The 13,464-nt window shown below is 46.4% G+C and overlaps 1 protein-coding gene across 2 annotated transcripts in view; it reads right to left on the minus strand.

Moving 5' to 3' along the window:
* Window positions 1-6,379, minus strand: part of LOC135814920 (xanthine dehydrogenase/oxidase-like) — a 49,998-nt gene extending 43,619 nt beyond the window's left edge. For both annotated transcript variants that reach the window (XM_065328120.1, XM_065328119.1), the window contains exons 1-6: window positions 6,152-6,379; window positions 3,571-3,788; window positions 2,848-2,909; window positions 2,098-2,199; window positions 947-1,026; window positions 180-244 (exon numbers count right to left, since the gene is read on the minus strand). In XM_065328120.1, the coding sequence (XP_065184192.1) occupies window positions 180-244; window positions 947-1,026; window positions 2,098-2,199; window positions 2,848-2,909; window positions 3,571-3,783 (522 nt within the window). In that variant the 5' untranslated portion in view covers window positions 3,784-3,788; window positions 6,152-6,379. The remainder of the gene's footprint in view (window positions 1-179; window positions 245-946; window positions 1,027-2,097; window positions 2,200-2,847; window positions 2,910-3,570; window positions 3,789-6,151) is intronic.
* Window positions 6,380-13,464: the final 7,085 nt, after the last annotated feature.

Here is a 13,464-nt window from a genome sequence, read left to right on the forward strand (position 1 = left end):
ACTATTACCTGGGTGTGGATGCGTAAAGGAAGGCAGATACTCATTTTGTAACTACTACCCGGCTCTGTTCTTATGGTGCATTCTACCATTGCCTACGCCACTAGTATGTGTATCAACCTTGCTGACACTGGCTCATACCCATCACTGTTATGCCCTATCCTGATGAGAACCGTCCTTACCTCAATGTCAACAGGCTCCTCCTCCTTACTCAGTGACTTCATAGCGTCCAGAATAGGTCGGTAGCCTGGAGAGAGGACATGCACATGTAGCAAAGCATTCCCGGTTAGTGATTTGCCATGTGAAAGGGAATCCCATCCCCAAGCTTGTGACACGCGCGGCGAACATTGGTTTTAGTGATACATGTATGCATTGTGTACATCATCGAATGGGTGGGTGTGGGTGTGGGTGTGGGAGTGGGAGAGAGAGAGAGAGAGAGAGAGAGAGAGAGAGAGAGAGAGAGAGAGAGAGAGAGAGAGAGAGAGAGAGAGAGAGAGAGAGAGAGAGAGAGAGAGAGAGAGAGAGAGAGAGAGAGAGCGAGAGAGAGTTGAATACACCACACCCTTGCCTATCCGTGTTGCAGCTACCCATGACTTCACCTATCCGCAACTCATAGCTCATGAGCTAGTGTTGAAAGGATCTCACTGGGTACTCGTTAGCTCGATGCTGACTATGGAAGCAGGCAACCCCTTGTGCACTTGCTGCGCTGAATGTCCGTAAAAAGCAGTGTTCAGTAGCGCATCGTTAACAGCAACTGCGGAACATTGCAGTGCGTGCCCCTGTGTAGAACGACACCTGACGACGCAAACGTAGATCTACGTACGTGCGTGGAGGCATTTTGAGACGCAACACTGAGTGACACCAACAACACCACCAGCTACCGTAGCACTGTAGCAGCACACTGCCATCAACACCTACTGTACGACTGGTAACAATACACTTCACTCACCTGTGCAGCGGCAGATGTTGCCATCAAAGCTGTGCTCGACTTCAGCAGCCGACACCTTGTTGCCAGTGCTCTCCAGCAGGCTGTGGCACCAACCATACAAACAAGCAGCAGCAGGCGCAGCAGCAGCAGCAGCAGGACGGTAGACAAGACTATCAACCAAAGTGATCGTCAACTGGGTATGTAAAGTAAAATTTGCACATCCGTGTTACCACCGGCTTACAATTGTGTTGAGAAACACAACCAGTTTAGAGAAGTTTTGCTGTGCGCAACGCAATCTTTTACCAAGGCACACATACAACCAGATGCTAGGGTTAAACACCAACCGATGGCAGCATAGCCCAACCAACAGCTCACCGGCTGCTTCTCTGAAGCAAAGCTCTCCAGCTGCCAAGAAACAATATGTCGTGTTGGCATGCATGCCGCCAGCCTTGAAGAGGGGTGGCAAACTCAAACATGGTGGAGGAAAAACTAAATTTCAACATCAACTGCAGCTGTATTCCTGGTTGAATAATTTGGTGGTAACGAGTTCAAGACACACCTGGCAAAAATGACAGTAAACACATGCTTGCCCATGCAAGCTCCCTTAAGATTGTGCGACTTGTGCATCAGCAAACAAACAACCTACATGTAGGTGAATAATTCACATCAGTGGCCACTTCCAATGAAGCCAAGCCCAACATATGCTCAGTTGTTCGCAGTAGTTCCTGGCCCACTGTTCAGCAGTTCAATACAGTAAAACAGGTGATGTTTGCTAACATAGAACAGCTTCTGATTTACATTAGGGTGCAATATTGTCACAGACTTTGAACTTTGCACGCTTCAATCGCAGCCATACGGCAGCGCAAACTGGCCTCGACTTCTACACACAAGTCAGCCTTGTCGCACACAACAACTGTTTGGCAATAGGGGCGTAGGACACGCTACGGTCACTACGGTATTGCCCGCACCACTTTTCATCGTTAGCACCCATGTTTTAATGAAATGCTACGATTATTGGCTCTAGATAGTGAAAGTTGTATATGATGGCCCCGAAATAGCACCTACAACAATGGCTGACCGTACCATCCTGAAATACTTTCTGACACCCCTGGGCAACAACCTGCCCGCACACAACCGGCGACGATGGTGGTGGCGACCACGCATCATCTCACCTGTACATGTTCATGACCATGCCGGGCGTGCAGAAACCGCACTGAGAGGCGTTGTGCTGCACCATGCGCTCCTGAATCGGATGCAGCTTGCCCAAGTTGGACCTATTCAATCACAATAGGCAGATGCAGAGCACAGGTACATGTAAATGCAATTGACTGACTTGTCAGTTTGAGCACTTTGGCAAGGTACGTCTGGGCCTGGTTTATATTGGCTTTGGATTTTTTTTCATCGCTATCAGGTTCGGCCCCATTTTCTCTGTGCTGCGCTGAGAAGTCCACAAGTACGAAACAGCATGCTGTCCACAGATTGAGTAAATGCAATTTACAGAATCAGTATACTGTATTGCAGTCAATTTGCAGAATGTTTCTAAGAACTCGCACACACAGCTGCAGCCATTTTACACAATGCTCAGTCTGAACACATACTCAACGGTGTCTCTGCTGCGCAAAACTCCTTCTCTTCTCACACCAATTGTTCTAGTCTAGCCCATCCACCATCAGGCTGCTCAATCCTGATTGTAGTACGATGCTTCAAAATTAGCGTTGGGTTGCTTCTCGCAGAAAAGGCAGCAAGCATTTTGCCTACGAAATCTGTCCAGAAATAATAAAAAAAATTAAACTAGAGCCAGCCAGTCATGAAATTAAAAAAAAACTAGAGCCAGTCATGAAAAGAGTGAAGTCACAAATTGCAGAAATAAAAGCATGCCAGCAATAAACTGATCTAAAAGAAAAAAAAAGATGGCTACTTACCCACCAAGACCTTCAATGGTTGTGACCGCTGCACCGTGCAAGCCGCAAACGGGATATAAACACTACAAAAGAGAATACACACGCGCACACGCACACACGGGCACGTGCCCATACATGAACACAGAGGGGGAACGGTCATGTTGTCAAACATACACCGCTGCTAGGAAAGGGCAGAATGCACGGAGAGTTGGCAAACTATCCAACTCTCTATTCTACTCAATCTGCGGACAGAACTGTTTCGTCCTTTGTGGACTCGTCAGCGCAGCACAGAGGAAATGAGGCCGAACCTGAGTGAAAGCAATGGAAATAAAAATTTCCAATCAGGCCCGAACGTACCTTGCCAGAGTGCTCAAACTGACAAGTCAGTGAGCTCTGCATAACGCAAACAGCAAAGGCACTACCCCACGCAAGAGTGCTCAACTGCTACAAGAGCAGGAGCAAAATACTCAATCTGCGGACAGAACTGTTTCGTCCTTTGTGGACTCGTCAGTGCAGAACAGAGGAAATGAGGCCGAACCTGATAGCAATGGAAATAAAAATTTCAACTCTCTATTCTACGTATCTAACATAATGAACACTGCTACCAAGTACAAGGCCTGTACTCTTGCCCCCCTCCCCATGCAATGGCACCACAACTTGCCACAAGAGTCCAATTTCATGATTCTAAATACACTAGGACAAAGATCCGATGGCTGACTTCGTGTACACCAACACGCATCTTACGGAATTCACAGCTCTGTGCTCGAGCGCTTCGCCCTTCGTCTCCGTAACCATGACTACACACGCCCCGCAACCGCCCTCGCCGCACATGCGCTTGGTGCCCTTCAGGCCGGGCTGGTCGCGCAGCCAATCGTTGACAGTCAGCCATGGCGACGGGTTGGTGACGACGTGCGTCCTGCCATTCACCGTGAAGATCACCGCATCCGTCGACGCCATCTTGCCTGACAACGGCATACAACACAAATGATCATACACACAGTTCATTACCAACATGAGCAAAATACGAGTAGACGTTAAAAAGTTCCCATGAGAATATTACAGTGCTATCCGAACGCATAAGTCGCTGTACTTTCTTCAGGTTGTCACTACACAGTATCTAGGGAACTTCCAGCACGATGGCACGTCAAAATGTGAGTGCTTACACATGGCCAGCACTTGCACTCATGCCACGTCCCAAGGCACTCGTGTCCGGTACACGCCACCCGGTCAACTTTGTGTACTGAAAGTCAACAAATATTCGGCGCATATTTATTTTCGGCTATTTTCGGCCTGGTCATACTTGGCTGAAAATTAGTTGCGGCCGAAATTTTGTTCTGCAAGGTTCAGTGTGACAGTGTACACAATCAGCAGCTGTACAGGCCGGAAATTTAATGGGGCCGAAATGTGCCTTAGCCTTGGGAGGCCGAAATTTGAATGGGCCGAAAATTTGTAGACTTACTACTAGTAGTTGACCAAAACAAAGTGTGCGAGCAACGGTGATGAGACATCCTGAGCAACGGTGATGAGACATCCTTTCCCCCGTGCCATACCCAAGGTTATTACCGGACCAACTTTTCGGCCACCGACACTTGTTTCCTACTGTGGAGGGCATGTGTACCCGCCATGTCACACACAGGACATGTGCATCCGACATATCACACACAAAGTATGAACATCCATGATATTACCGGATCAATCGAAAGCTGCTTCCGGCAGTCCCGATACCGGTATCGCTAGTTTCGAGCTCAGTCTGAGTGCACACGCACACATGTACGAGCATACGCATCGTTGCTCTTGCTAGTGAGATCTCATCCACCAGAACCCTTGTGTTAGAACCGTAAGTGCTCAAGATGCCAAGGCGTCAAATCACCAATGTCATGGGCACAAGATCGAAATTCGAAAGCAACACCAACGTTAAAAGTTCGCCTAAGTATACTGTTCAGAATTTCACCATTCCCATCTGCTCCATATGCAAGGGTTGGCCTGGGGATTTTCTTTTTTGCATTGCTGTGGATGGAAAATCTAGTACATGTACTTGCAAGACTCACACACCACATATAATTATAATAGACCTCACTGCAGGGGCGTCGGAAGGTATTCGACATTGGTGCAGCCATGAAAGGGTGGAGGGTCCGGGGTCCTCCCCCTGGAAAATATTTTGGGAAAGTGGGCCCAATTAGCCCATATTTTGTCCCTGCGGGAATTTGCGGAAAAAAACTCTCGAAAACTTGCGCAAGAAATTGCGGCAGAAAACAACAAAAAATGCGACGAAAAGTGCGGAATGATGCAGAACTTGCCAGGAATTCGCGGAATTATTTGCAGAAAATTGCAGATTTGGGCCAAATCACGAAATTTGTTGCATCGTCTACTCCGGAGTAGTACTAGTCATACTGTGCAAATAACCTATAGGATCATGGAAAGCACTGTGTGAAAAGTGCATGATACATGTGAGATATAGTGCAGAAAACAACAAAAAACACGGGAAATCGCGGATTTTGCTGAAAATCGCGGGTTTGGGCCAAAATCGCGAAATTTGTTGCATCCGTGGAATCGTGATTTCCTGGAGGGACAGATAATTGCCTCAAAAACCCGAGATGAAATTCTTGGTGCGGCTTTGGCCACACCTGCAGCATCGGTTCCAACGCCCCTGCTCAATAGGGAGTTGTAGCGTCTGATTAGACGACATGAGTGACTGGAACGTGAAACGATGTTGGTTTTGCTCCCAGGCTGCCTATTCCAGGGGCCCTTGGGGCAGGGTTGCTTCATGCACGCCCGCATATGCCATCGCTTGTCTGGGTTGTGTGGGGTCAGCAGGTAAAGGCCTTCTTACGCGGATCACATCGAACTTCCAAACCCGGAGTCGAAACGCACGTTGCTTCAAGTACTATGATCTCGTGCCGTCTGTCTCTCAATGCTATGACTCCCTGGCAGTCAGTATCACCCCACCACCAATATCAACACACCGTGACGCACACCTCCTCTGCGGCGTTGTGAAAGAAGAGAATGGCCATTGATAAATGACTTGGTCCTACTACACGGGCATGCGTATTCTCATATTATTCAATGCACGGGGTGATTGTACCCTGCCTTGGTGTCTACAAGTCCAAGTGCAGTCTATGAATAGTAGTGTATACAGTATATGGATTTTTTTCCTTTTTTTCTCTCCCTTGATCATGATTCATTGATTTGACCAACATTATAATGTTCATTAGCAGTAAAACGAGACCCTCCGAGCACCCATCCCCCCGTCGTGCTCGACTCTCATGAGAAGGCGGAGAATTCAAGTATGGATTCACGGATGGATTTATGTTTTGAGTGTACTTACGGAGTATGCTTGGCCAGCACCTTTCCACCTACGCACCCACGCCAGTACGCGCAGCACAGAGTCTGCTATGCACTCAGTCGTGAGACGTAGACCCCAAGTGCCCTCCCTGGCGCCGTCAGAAAAACATCAAGCCTAAAGCTGTACCAGAAAGCTCGCACTGCCAACAACAGCTAGCTGTGTAACTACGGTAATTGCTTTTGGTTACTAGAATGTGGCTGGTTTTCTCAATTTCTGTGCTCATTTCAAAATCTAATCCAATCTCACATGCATGCTTGACCTGTTGACGACAATGAATCATTGAGTGATGTGTGTACTGTTATGGTTATGTACGTAGATCTACGTAGATCTATGCGAGTATGTATGCAACCGTGACGTCACTCTGATTGTAGAATGATTTATGTAGACTCATGTCATGACATGAGCATGTGACCGTGAGTCGTGACACCCACAAGTGACAAGGCACAAGTACAAGCAAGAGTACATAACAAGGGGGTTATGTACTCTTGGTACAAGTGAGTGACAGACTAATGACATGACAGTCAACAGTCTACAGTACGAGAATGATCATGATCAGTTCATGTGCAAATGCCAAACAGTACTAGTGTAGTAGTGAACGTCAGCGGCTATCGCAGACTGTCGCGTCGTTGACACCTGAATGTTAGACAAGGATCAAGGAGTAAGAACTGTAAGAAGAAGAACTGTAAGAAGAAGAACAATGATACGCTAGTATTTTCAACTGCATATCACCCCTTCTTCATTAAACATCACACCAAAACATTGCTACAGTCAATTTTTTCAATTTTTTCAACTGCTGATGTAAACGTGTTCTTCAGAAAGACAAAACAACTATTTCACTAGATTGTTGTCTCTTACTACTAGAGTTATGCTTTTCCATAATCTCCTTCTTACTCATGTGTAACCCTTAGCTGCAGGCAAATATTTTGCCTGCATTTTGGCAGTGTCAATATATTGACACTGCCAAAAATATAAGTCTGTACACATTACCATACAGATATAATGTACACACTGGGCTTGCATGCTTTTTTCACGTACAATTACAAAGCTTGCATGCTTTTTTCACGTACAATTACAAAGCATGTTCCATATAGGCATTCACCCATATTGGAATTCTAGCCCACTTTACTACATATATTTCATAACAGAATTACAGCATACAACACTTCCAAATTAGGAACTCCCAACGCTCTTGGGGCCCCTAGCATTTTGGCGGCCTACTTGTATCTATGTATATTTTGTGCCACTCTCACCCGCATAAATTCTGTTGTGTTTTTACATTTTACTTCACTTTACTCTGATGAGCTGCTTAGACAGCGAAACCGGTAAGACAATTTCGACCAGTAATGGTCAAACTCAAAATGTAAAATGTGCTCTGTCTACTGTGTCGGTGGTTGCATGCAAAATCCAAGGAGTACGAGTAGATCTACGAGTACGACTACGACTACTAGCTCCTCCTGTAGGGAGGGTCCGGACTCCGGAGCAGCGCAACTCCGCGGGCCATCACTATGACCACTTGATCGCGGCTTCTCTCAGTCAGCTCAGTCAATGATGCTGACATCAGTAACCTGCTGAAAACCTCCTAAGGACAGTGAGGGGAGGAGTAACTGCTAACTGCTGTAACCACTTTACCATATTTTTAAAAGAACTAAAATGTACCGTGGAGAGAGAGAGAGAGAGAGAGAGAGAGAGAGAGAGAGAGAGAGATGAGAGAGAGGAGAGAGAGAGTGAGAGAGAGAGAGAGAAGAGAGAGAGAGAGAGAGAGAGAGAGAGAGAGAGGAGAGAGAGAGAGAGAGAGAGAGAGAGAGAGAGAGAGTCGGAGAGAGAGAGAGAGAGAGAGAGAGAGAGAGAGAGAGAGAGAAGAGAGAGAGAGAGAGAGAGAGAGAGAGAGAGAGAGAGAGAGAGAGAGAGAGAGAGAGAGAGAGAGAGAGAGAGAGAGAGAGTCGGAGAGAGAGAGAGAGAGAGAGAGAGAGAGAGAGAGAGAGAGAGAGAGAGAGAGAGAGAGGAGAGAGAGAGAGAGAGAGAGAGAGAGAGAGAAGAGAGAGAGAGAGAGAGAGAGAGAGAGAGAGAGAGGAGAGAGAGAGAGAGAGAGAGAGAGAGAGAGAGAGAGAGAGAGAGAGAGAGAGAGAGAGAGAGAGAGAGAGAGAGGAGAGAGGAGAGAGAGAGAGAGAGGAGAGGGAGAGAGAGAGGAGAGAGAGACAGACATACATACAGACAGACAGACAGACAGACAGACAGACAGACAGACAGACAGACAGACAGACAGACAGACAGACAGACAGACAGACAGACAGAAAGAAACAGAGACAGAGACACAGAGAGAGAGACACAGAGACACAGAGACACAGAGAGACACAAAAAAATTAGACAGAGAGACAAAGTGGGAGCAAAGAAAAGGGGTAAGGTTTATTGCTAGGGACCAGGACTAAAGTCACCACAGTGGATCAGAGTACTCTATCTCACACAGGAGCGGTTCGAAAGTCTTGCCGGACTACTTCGTCAACTCTGAAGATATTGATGACTGATTTTTTAAAGAGATCCATGGTTCAGAGCTGAGAATGGACGTCGAGGCCCTGTCGCCTTACCGTGATGAATCCGACAAGCCAAGTTTAGAGGCAAGTCTAGACCAGCCGGCAAAGTGATGGGTCAGCCTCTGGTTCACCTCCTTGACTGGGAATCCGAAATGATGCGTGCAATTGAGATTATTGTAGTTGTTCAGAGAATTTTAGGTTTTAAAAGACCTGTCCAGATGGTAGAGGGGGATTGTTCAGAGGGCATTGTATATTGGTGATCGTGTGCCATTCCTGGGTGCGCAATAACAAACTTGTAATTTCGTTGTATTTGAATTTGTACATATATTTAAGGATTCTCTACAGGTCTCTAAATCGAGGGAGTCTCCGTGTGGATCTATCCGTAGTGCCGTACGAGTACTTGCTGAACGGTTACAGACTCAGTACTCGCTTCTTTGTTACCCTTGGAACATCTTGCAGGAAGATAAGATACATGTATAGGCGGCAGTCGATACCATCAAGGGTACATAAAGTACTCTTGATACAATACAATGTACCTGAACTGTGCCAGGCGGGAAGGACTGGAGAGCCATACTAATACTATAGCTAGTATGGGATTGAATAGGGGGGGGGGGAGTGAAGGTACATGTAGCGTATAGCGCCAGCTGCTGACTGTGAAGTTTTTGTTGCCATGCCAGGCAGAATTGTGCCATGCGGAAGGGCGGAAGAGCCCTGTTGTGGGATGGTATGGGAAGGGGTGGGGAGTGGGGAGTGAAGGTAGCGTAAGTGCCAGCTGGTGAGGCTCGTGTTGTTATCGGGGCAAGCACTGACCGACGTTGTTGGTCATCGCCTCATCGGCGCACGGTGGAACGGTTGTGAAAATAAAGAGCTGAGGGTCAGGTCCTTGGCCGCCATCATGATACCGATTGCGAGAGACGTTCCCAGTTTGCTATTGGAGCCATAAGAGCTAATGAGAAGATGGTTATCCATGTTCAAAATGATGAAGGAGTTTATAATAGTCGCTTCTCCAGTGGACATTTCAACAGTAAAGTGTTTACCAACAGCTAGAGGACCCCTGTATTGGGCAGTACAGTAAGCAAAGCTTACTGAAACTAATTGACATGATTGTGCTCTCAATCTCATCGGTTGTTGAAAACTGTACACTTACCAACACGTTGCCGATACTCCACCAGTTTCTGCGCAATGATTATGTGGCCTAGATCATAGTACAGTATGGGTAAGTAATAACTTATACAAGGACAGCTGGTCAGTGCTAGCTGAAACTATATTAAACAAGTGGAGAACCCCTCGATAGGCTACCCGCCTCTGGGTCATCTCTCAAATAAAGATAATAATAATATTATGTAAGAAATGGTTTGCTCCCCACACCGGAGCTCGCGCTATTCCGCCGACTGACACTGACTCACGCTGCTATCTGGTGTTCACGAGATGTTTGTCGCGCTGGAAACGGAGCGTCTCTGTAAGTTTGTATCCCTGGTGATGTTTGTGCCTGGAGAGCACTATAAGTGGTGCTCTTCAGGCACAATCTTCCTCAGCCTTCTCAAGCTCAACTGATGAGGGGTGAATTCCCCGAAACACTGTGTATTGAGCAGGGAGTGGTGCTTTCTTGCAGGTTTGCCGAGTCGAAGGTTCGATGGACTTCTCGTGTGCTCTGGATGGCAGTCGTGAGTCAGTCAAGTGTCAAGTAAAGTCGGCGGAATAGCGCGAGCTCCGGTGTGGGGAGCAAACCATTTCTTACAAATCATCGCCGAAGTCGCAACCACTACTTCGTAATAATATGTAAGCCTGTTTATCAGTACTGTACGACTATGATAATACTAGTACTAGTGTTATCATAGTCTGTACTTTGCCGATACTCCACCAGTTTCCATGATTTTCCGGAAAAATGAATGGAATAATCCAAAGTTACCGCATGCCATACAAACTACAGGCAAATCACAGTCACTACTGGCAATGCAGGATATCATACCAAAGTCCAAAGTTCTCCTTAGGTGATATGCATACAATCAAGAGTGCATGTTTATGGACTCTTGATATAATACAGCGTCAGACTAGAATAATACAGCTTCTAGAAAAGACATTCAACAGTAACTTACTGTGTACACGCGACAAAAATAGAGAAACAATCATCTACTACTGTAGTCATATCACATCCTGTGTTGCTGAACTGCTGTAGTACATGTACATGTACATGTACTGTCGGTGTGCTGATGATGTCGCTAAAGCTCCAGTTTGACATAATCTACTAGTACACGGAGTATATTTTACTCGAGCAGATTGCTTCTTGCCCATTCTATTCACTCGTGACATACATCATGCAGGTGTGATGAGTTGAGTTGTACTTGTATTATACCTTTAATTAATACTAATATACATGTAGGTGAAAAGTAGTTTGATACATCTGTCCGCCAAGGGACGCAGCTGGCCGCGCATCAGGTGGTGTTGACACTGAGTTGACATCGTCGGAAAAAGCTCCGAGGTGTATTCCTTGCTCTCGGGGGCCTTGGGGAATTGACTCCCATTGACAGGACTAGAGGAGACTGTATCATGATTCATGATAGGCCATTGTACTTGCAGTCACATCAACCGAACACCATCTGTAATCAGTCGAACTCAGAATGCACGCACGATACTGTCTACTGTCTATTGTATACATGTAGGTGCATGTACATGTATAGAGAATATTATGTCCACACCGCCTTTGTCAAGCGATTCCTCGCAGTCAGTCGTGACAAAAATCAAGTGTCGAACCAAGTACTGGCAGGTGTTTAAGGTTTTTCGTCCAACTCCAGAAAGGCCAAAGAAAGGGAGTTCGATAAAAAGTCAGTACATGCTCAGATACATGTACATGTACAATCATGTACATGTAAGTAATTATTAGTTTGTAACTGTGTAAGACGTGGCCTTATCTCACTCTCACTCTCAGTCTGATATGTCGACTGCAATCAAGAGTACGTAACCCCCTCCCCCATAATATGCCTTGGCAGAAGGGAATCATTATACGACTCCCTGCTTGGCAGTCTACATGTTGATAAAGGTATAGCCTTTGCTGACATGGCACTCACTCATCATGACTACCACAGTACCAGTGCCACTCTGCTATATCTGGTCTACACTACAGTCATACGTAAATGTATGTCACATGACAGTGTCACATGTCACGTGGAAGCAAGAGTACCTGTACTAGGCTGTAGTGGCTGTACATGTACAATGACATACTAGTAGTCATTCGTAAGTGTGAGAAATACATGACAGTGATGACACGTACAAACCCAAGTAAGACAGTGTTTATATTTATTATACATACACTGTAGTTAGTTAGTACACTGCAGTAGTCTGGTAGTAGAGCCTAGACCTCTGCTCTGCTAGTCTGACTCTAGTCTAGTCTAGGTTTAGTTAGTCTAGCTCTGATCTTGTCTTATCTTGGTAGACCTGGTGGCAGCCTGGTAGATCTAGTACTGTGTCTGTGGTAGACAGGGCTCAGTCGACTCAAAGAACTGTTACTTTATTGAAAATCCATGATAATGTGATCGGAAAGACGATTGAAGAAAAATCCAAAGTCAAACCCAGGCAATTATTAGCAGTCACTACTATCAAAGCAGATCATTATTTGCAATAGCGCAACTAAAGGTTACTTGGAAAGCCGGCTAAAATTCCAGACCATCCCTACTTAGTACTTGTAACAGTCAGGTGCAGGGCCTAGGCCAGGGCCTGACTAAGGCAGTAAGGGTGGTCAGATCGCACACTGACATGTACATGTACCATAATGGCATATCCACCATGTGTACTGGCCTGAGTACGCGCATGCTGAATCGTAAACTGTAAAACATAACCATGGTACACAGACTGTGTCATGGACGTCAGTGATTATAGTATTGAAATAGGAAGGTGCCCCAATCACGCTTTGACACGCTCCACCTGACTGCGGTGGCGGCGCCTTTGTGTCTCCAAGGTTACAGAGTTCGTGGTTCCTTTGAAGTGGCCGCCGACGCTTTCACTATGCTCCGTCAGCCGTGATTGTTTGTGTAGCACCTGGGCCAGTGAAGTGCGCATGTCAGCCAACACGATTATGCTCACGAGTAGCGGAGTACGGAGCAGGTCAGCTGCAGCCCATGCCCAGTCGATAAAAGTCTTTGCCAGTGTAGTACTACTACTACTAGTAGATCTACTAGTAGTGAGTAGTGTTATAATCATTCAATGCAGTGCCTACAAAGGCTGGCTACCGGTCATGCATGCCTGATTTGAGTCGCTCAAGTCAAGAGCTCGTGAAGGACATGCATCATGATCACTAGTTCTTTAGATAAGTTTAGTTTAGTGCTCAGTAGATGTGCCAACCAGGGAGTCGTCATCATGGTCATTCACGGCTCCTATCCGGGTCCCAGCCAGGTTTTGCCAACTGCAAACGGGAGTGCAACACTCGCCCCTACCCTAGCCCTACTGCAGTACTGGCCTTAGCAGTGCCCTAGCCCTTCGATCTAGTTCTAGTTCACCATGTTCACGAGAGCTACAGACAGTACGTAGTACATCAATCAATCATGTCAGTACACGTGTAGACGTCTACGTGCGTCATGTACATGTACGTGCGACATCATGCACAACACGTATGTGGTCAGCAGGCGCTTTTTATTCATTCCGCCAATACTCAATAGTGCACGTACATGTACAAGACATACTACAAGGGGGTTATAATTATTATACTCTTGATGCAGGTACTACATAGTCATTACACCACCAGCCTGCACTGCACTGCATGCAGTAGAAGGAGAA

This window comes from Sycon ciliatum, chromosome 4 (genome assembly GCF_964019385.1).
Source record: "Sycon ciliatum chromosome 4, ocSycCili1.1, whole genome shotgun sequence".
Classification (NCBI taxonomy): domain Eukaryota; kingdom Metazoa; phylum Porifera; class Calcarea; order Leucosolenida; family Sycettidae; genus Sycon; species Sycon ciliatum.